This window comes from Micromesistius poutassou (assembly GCF_964030765.1).
Source record: "Micromesistius poutassou genome assembly, chromosome: 1".
NCBI lineage: Eukaryota > Metazoa > Chordata > Actinopteri > Gadiformes > Gadidae > Micromesistius > Micromesistius poutassou.
Window position 1 is genome coordinate 7,138,418 of NC_140271.1, and position 7,018 is coordinate 7,145,435.

At 49.9% G+C, this 7,018-nt stretch overlaps 1 protein-coding gene across 1 annotated transcript in view; it reads left to right on the forward strand.

Annotated features, from left to right (window-relative positions):
- rai1 (retinoic acid induced 1) overlaps nt 1–7,018 on the forward strand; it is a gene marked incomplete at both ends in the record, with an annotated part of 8,836 nt that overhangs the window by 280 nt on the left and 1,538 nt on the right. The window contains 4 exons of the mRNA XM_084488530.1: nt 1–3,506; nt 3,882–5,839; nt 5,963–6,365; nt 6,659–6,752. The exon at nt 1–3,506 is cut by the window's left edge and continues 280 nt beyond it. Of these exons, the coding sequence (XP_084344656.1) occupies nt 1–3,506; nt 3,882–5,839; nt 5,963–6,365; nt 6,659–6,752 (5,961 nt within the window). The remainder of the gene's footprint in view (nt 3,507–3,881; nt 5,840–5,962; nt 6,366–6,658; nt 6,753–7,018) is intronic.

A 7,018-nucleotide genomic window follows, 5' to 3' on the forward strand; every position in this document is an offset into this window, starting at 1 on the left:
AGCAGAGCTACCCCGGCTATCCAGGCAACAGTGATGGAAATGGAGGTGGAAATGTTGGCTCGGTGCCCCCTCAGGCAAAGAAGCCCTACAGGGGAAGCAAAGTGCCTCCCCCACCACCCAGCCAACACCTACAGGGCCCTTCCGGCTACAGCAACCACATCGGCCCCGGGAGTTATTCAGCCCAGTATATGGCCGAGGGCCAAATCCAGCAGAAGTGGGAAGATCCAGGCCAGCTAACTCAGTATGAGCAGGAGTTGGTGAGCCGTATGGAGCCCGGCGTGCCCCCTACCCCTGGCTCCTCCCAGTACATGGAGCAGAACATGCTGGGCCACTCCCAAGGCCAGTGCCACCAGCCTTCCAACCCTGTCTACACAAGCCCCCACCATCAGACCCACCCCTCTAACCCAGCCCCTTCCCCACTCATGTACCCACAGAGCCACCTGCACTACCCACAGCACTCCCCCTCCCCTTCCCCATACATGGAGAAGTGCAGCCCTATGCCCCACTGTTACAAAGCCTACAACATGCCTTCCAATTCACAGTACAGCAGACAAATGAGTAGTCACCCAAGTCTGAAACAGGCGGGCTACAGACCAAGCCAAAACAGTTACGGCTACCAGCAGCCTCCCTCTAGAGGCTATGAGTCCCAGCCACCCCTACAGGCTATGCCAAGTACACAGGAGTCTCATTCTAAATACTACGGCCAACCCCAGCAAAACTACTGTCTGTCAGAGCTGTCTGTCAGATCCCCTGAGCAGTATTATCAAACATGCAGCCCCTCCTCTAGTCACTCTCCAGCACGCTCTGTAGGCCGTTCGCCCTCCTATAGCTCCACCCCCTCCCCACTAATGACCAATCCAGAGTCTTTTCAGTATGGCCAACCTCCCATGACCCCAGCTTCATCCTCTTCATCCTCCTCAGCAGCCATGCAGGACCAAGGTAGCACCGCCACCATGCTAATGCCCCCACGCTCACATCCCTCCCCAAACGTGCCCCACGTTGCATCACAAAGCTACACCACCACCTCACAAGGTCCCACCATGAAGGAACGATTTTCAGAGAAGCTGCTCTCTAACCCCAGCCTGTGGAGCCTGAACGCCCTCACCTCTCAGGTGGAGAACATCTCCAACAATGTCCAACAGCTGCTGCTGTCAGAGGCCCTGGTGGCCAACAAGAAAGGCAGCAAGCGTAGCAGTGGTGGAAGTAACAGCAGTGTTGGCAGTGTAGGCTCCTCTAAGAAGGGGGAGGACTATAAAAGCCCTACATATTCAGATGGTGGTGGCGTTGGTGGGGTTGGTGGAGGCCCCATGCAAGACTCATACTCCACTCCTCAACATCAGCCACTACCCATGGAGTTACATGAAGGAGGCTACTCAAGTAGCAGTGATGAACAACTGGAAAGGGGCTACTACTACTGCAGCCAGGGCAGGAGTCCAGCACAGCCAGCCAACAACACTCAACTCAGCCATGACACAGGCTCGTCATGTTCCATGACATCCCCAGATGATATGTCTACCAGGTCTGGGGACTCTGGTCTCCAAAACCTTACCCCGGATCCTAGGTATCAATCAGGGCAGGGAAGTGATGGCATAAGTACTCCAGCAAAGAGTGTAGGGGATGAGAGGTCTCCTACCTGTATGAATATCCATAGTCCTTTGAAACAAGAGAGAGACTCCCCTCCAGATATACAACGAATAAGTGAACATGTTAAAGAGAACTTTGAAGAATCAGCATGGACAGAGAAGCCGGCTGAAGAAGAGGAAGTGACGCTGCAACAGACTCCCGACCAAAAGGAAAGTTCTGTTGATGAGAAGCTAGACAAATGGTCAGAGGATGAGAAGGGTCCAGCTCTCTACACTAAAATCAATGAAGGCATGACAGAGAAAAGCTTCTGCTATGATGAGACAGTGTACCAGGGAATTCAGCATAAATATGACCCTGATTCCAGAGATTTTGTTGAGCAATCTCCGGCTGCTCTCTCTGACTCTGGTCAAAAAGGACAAATAGAGCGAGATATGAAATTGGATGCCTTCAAGTCTGAGTCCCCCACTGCATCAGAGAGCTCGTTGAAAACGTCCCCATTCATTTCAAGAGATGACCTTGAAAGGAATCAATACTACACAGAGAAGGATGACAGTTCGGAAAGCAACTCACTATCTCCCAATGTCGAGGCCTTGGATGGAGTCAATGAAGAAAAGAAAGAGAGCAGAGATGAGGACGTGGTTGAAGATGAGGCCGATGAGGGAAGACAGGAGGAACAACCACAGCTGCAGCAACATGCGCTTTCCCCTCCTCTTTCGGCAGAGGTTAGTGACGATATGGAGGAGGGGAGGGTAATGAGCCAGCCGTCGACTGAGGGAAACATACATTATCACGAGGGTCCAGAGGTACCTTATGGCGATGCCTGTAGCAGGGCAAAGGTTACTGATACCCATACTGATGCAGAGCCTATGGGGACAGCTACCCACGGAGATGCAGCATCAACCGCAGTAACAGCAACGGATGCTTTAGAAAGAGAGTCAGCTATCGGTGACACTGTTCCTCAGCCTCAGTCTGCAATGCCTGTTTTCTCGGTTCTCAATGACAAGGCACAAAGCAGGGATCATATTGACCACAGCGATTCCAGGGTTCTGGAGCCTGACTCCCCCCAGCTGCCTGGGAAGTCAATCCTTCCACCAGCCCCCTCCTGGGCAGACACCCCACCTTCCCCGAAAAAAGGTGATGAAGACATGGAACCAAGCATTAGCTGCCCCAGTGCTGTGACCCCCTCTGCCAAGGCAGAGCCCGTCACCCCATCTGCCCAGCCACGGGCATTTGGACGCAAGCATGCCAGGGGCAGAAGAAGAGTCATGCAGTCAGGGGTTGGAATCAGACGCCAGCTGAGCTTGGAGAGAGAGGAGGAGAAGGAGGATGAAGCAGCTCTATTGCCTGAAAAGAAAACCTGCATAGCCCCGAGCAAAACTGTTTTGTTCTCAGATCAAATGGACTTAGCGCACCAAGAATCTATTTTGAGCCAGACACCCAAATCATTAGCTGAAGGCTTCTGTTCTAGAATGTGCACTCGCTCCTTTAATGCACCAGATATTGCCGCAAAAATTGAGCCCAACGCAAAGAGAAAACCAGGGCCTAAACCATTTTTAAAACCAGAGTCAAAACTAGGTTCAAAATCAGGAGCAAAGACAGGAGCCAAACCAGGATCAAAGCCAGGTCCTAAACCTGCTCCAAAGCCTAGAACTAAACCAGGACCAAAGCCTGGTCCTAAACTTGCTCAAAAACCTGTATTCAAACCTGAGCCAATTCCACCCGATCTGTCCCTTGAAGTAGAGTCACCAGTAAAAAAAAAAACAGGGCCCAAACCTGGGTCTAAAACTGGATCAAAACCAGTACTAAAGCTTGGTACAAAACCCGGCCCTAAACCGCTACTGAATTCAGCAGAGGCTTTACCCCCTAATGATGCTGTAACAATTAAGGCTACAGTGGGTCGTCCTAAGGGCTCTGCATCTAAGGCAAAGATAATACAAAAGGAAGAAGTGACACTGGCTACACTAGCATTGCCATCTAATGGCAAAAATAATCTTAAAGTGACCATGCTTCCAACAAACCTGGGTACAAATGAAACTAAACAAGACCATGATGAACCAAAAGTATCAGAGAAAGATACTAAAAATATGGTTTTAAGATCCAGAAAGCCTGCCATAGAAAAACCTTTAAAGGAGAAAGTAACAGTTATAGAGGAACACATTGTTGCACGTCAGACAGAAATGCAAACCAGTGATCCGCTTAACATTGAAGAGCTCAACAGTATTGAACAGAATCTGGAATCTTTCATCCCCATGGCAGATGAAAACAACAGAGATATCTCAAGATCTTCACCTGCTCAGCTCACTCCACCTCACCATGATACTTTGCCTGATAAAAGAATGCTAGCTTGTCTAAAAAGAAAAGCCTGCCCTGAACCCCCCTCAACGCCAGTCAAGAAAAAGAGAGGCCCAAAACCCAAACCAAAACCAACACCATTTGAAAGCACCATATTGGAACTGGCTCCACATGAACCCAAGGTAAAGGTTGTCCGGGGGTTTAAAAGAAAGCGAGGGCCGCCGAAGAAAGCCTTGAGTTTGAATATTCCCCAGACCAAAGAAACAGCTCCAGTTGAAAGTGACACCATAAGTGACATGCCCCCAGTGGCTCCCCAATGCCGGACAAAGACAAAGGTCCTACCGCCACGCAAAGGTAGGGGCCAGAAATATGAGGCAATGGTGCAGAAAATTTCTTCTCCCAGCTCTAAGAAACACTTTCTAATGGCACATATCGAAAGCACTCTTATTGAGGACCCACCATCCAAGGTCTCTTCTCAACATGGCTTGGGAGAGAGTGAGATATTGGCAATAAACAGCACAGAGACGTCTCTGATAGATATTAATAAGATGGTTGAAGGACCATTGAAAACCAGTGAAGTGAGTGACACAAATATCAGCGCAGAGGAGGTTGGAGTTGATAGTGAGGTAACTCAGAAAGAAGAGAGGCAAGAGTTAAAACGAGATGAGTCCACATCTGAGGGTATAAGACAAGATGTGAGAAATGTGTTGTTAATACCCGAGGAAGTGAGACCGGATAATACTGACCCAGAAGATAAGTGTGGGGAAGAACAAATAGAGAGTCAAGGGATACTAGTTGACAAGGTTAGTGACAGGATTTGGGGCTCAGCAGACACAGGGGCTCAAAGAGAGTGGATGCAGGAACCCTCAGCGGGGGTACCCGCATTAGCCACCAAGCCTGCCAGAACCAAGAGGAAGAGATGGGCTTTGGTGGAAAGCACAGATTCCTCTGTGATAAACATGGAAGCAGGGAGCCTAATAGTCACTACGCAGCGGCTGGCAAAACAGAGAGCCATTAAGAACAACCACGAGATGCACCTGAAGCAGAAGAGGAAGCGCAGGAAAGGCCAGGCCTCGGCGGAGGATGGGGAGGAAGTGGAGGAGACAAGTGCTGAGGTTGTAGATCCACCACCCCCACCACCACCCACACAGGATGAGAGTGAAATAAAGGCAGTGCCAAAACCAACAGAGCCCTTTGTTCCGATTCCAATTGGCCCCGATACGATGATCACACCCAGAGAGGTCACCACTACAGAGCCCCTCCAAAAACCCAAGAGAGGAAGGAAACCCTGGGCAAACCCCAGCCACAAGAAACGAGGGAAGGCCCCACCGGAGCATATCTCCGGAAAGCCTGGGAAGGTCCACAAAAAGCCAGGGCCAAAGCCAGGCATGAAAGACGCCATGGAAGTAATTGAAGCAGTGGTGAGGGCGGCCGAATGTGAACAGACAGAGAAAGAGGAGAGAGAGAAACTAGAAAAAGAAAAGAGGGAAAAGGTAAAGGGGGAAACTGAGGAGGAGGAAAAAACCCACCAATGTATCGCGGGTCCTGTAGTTACAGTATCTGAAAGACGAACAGAGAATATTTCAATGAAAAGGATCAGGCGTAGACCTGTACAAGAGGAAATTAACCCCTGCTTCCATCCACATGTGCGTATCAACAACTCTAAACATTTTTCCTCTTGGTGTGCAATCATTAATAGCCTCGAGGAAGCAACGCCTATTATACGATTTAAGAAAAAACGCCTGGCTAAAATGAAGAATCCCATCACGGTGGCAAAAGTAGTTCCACACACCATGGCAATGCTCCAAGGCCCATTAGTGAACAAGACCCTAATCGACAGGTGTCTTACATGTTGCCTGTGCGGAAACACATCAAATTACAAAGACCTGGGGGATCTATGTGGCCCATACTACACAGAGGACAGCATGCCACGTAAAATCCTCTCCAGCAGACGCATAGGAGGGTTCAGGGCAGTCCCGGAGAAGACCGAGGACAGCAGCAACAACAATAGCAACAACAATAACAACAACAGCAGCAGCATCGATGAGGAACTGCCCAGCTCGCCTACAAGTGACCCAGACTGTAGCACTGAGAAGGAGGTTAGCGTGGAGGGGTCTACCCGAGGGGGTAGTAGCAGTAGCAGTAGTAGTAGCGGTGGACAACACCACTGGCGCCACAGACGACCTGAGGGAACCGTAGAGAGACCTGGACCAGAGGGCAGTCCACGGAGACTCACGCTGCGTGAGAGGTTCAGGAGGATAAAGCAGCTGAAGGACATGGAAAGGGGGCAGGCTACAGGAGCCACCAGCCACCAGATGGCCAGCACTGTTGGTCCTAGTGGGGTTGGGTCACTCCAGAGGCTCCGTGAAGAGGCGGAGGCGAACGAGCACTGGGCCCATGAGAACTGCACCATTTGGACTAGAGGTGTCATCATGGTAGCCGGGCGGCTGTATGGACTTACAGAGGCTGCGAGAACTTCTACACAAACGGTAAGATAAATCCATCCCCCACCACCAACACCACCACCGCACCATAACACATCAACCATAATCAAGCAGTATTCTGTTATGAGAATATTAATTTGCATAATGACAAAGTCAAAATGACTCATCAGGCAAAATAAGTTTTTGCTCCTTTTTGCGTTCTCCTTTCTCTATCTTTCTCTTTATCTATCTCTCTTTCGGTTAATGTTAATATTTTTTTTTTTGTTTTGTCACAATCCATATCTGGACCTTTTTCTGGGATGTCCTGGACTACTCTACTATCGCCTGACTCCCACCAGAACTGCTACAAGTGCCAGATTGTGGGGGCATCCCTCAGCTGCTGCTGGGGAGGCTGCAGTCGCAGATATCACTATCTCTGTGCCAAAGAGATAGGTAAGAACCGTGCAGCTTTCGTTCTCTGGAGAGAGAACGAGAGAGGGAGAAAGAGAGGGATAGAGGGGGAGAGGAGGAGAGATCAATGGAGAGAGAGGGAGATTGGTAAGAAGGGAACAAAAATCAGTCAAGTATTGTGAGAGGGGAAATTATAGGTTGATTGAAGGGGAAGGCAGAAAGGGACAAATTAATCAGGATGAAAGGTTGGAGGAGGAGGAGGAGGAGGTGGGGGGTGCATGAAAGGGGGAGAGGGTAGGAAAATGTGG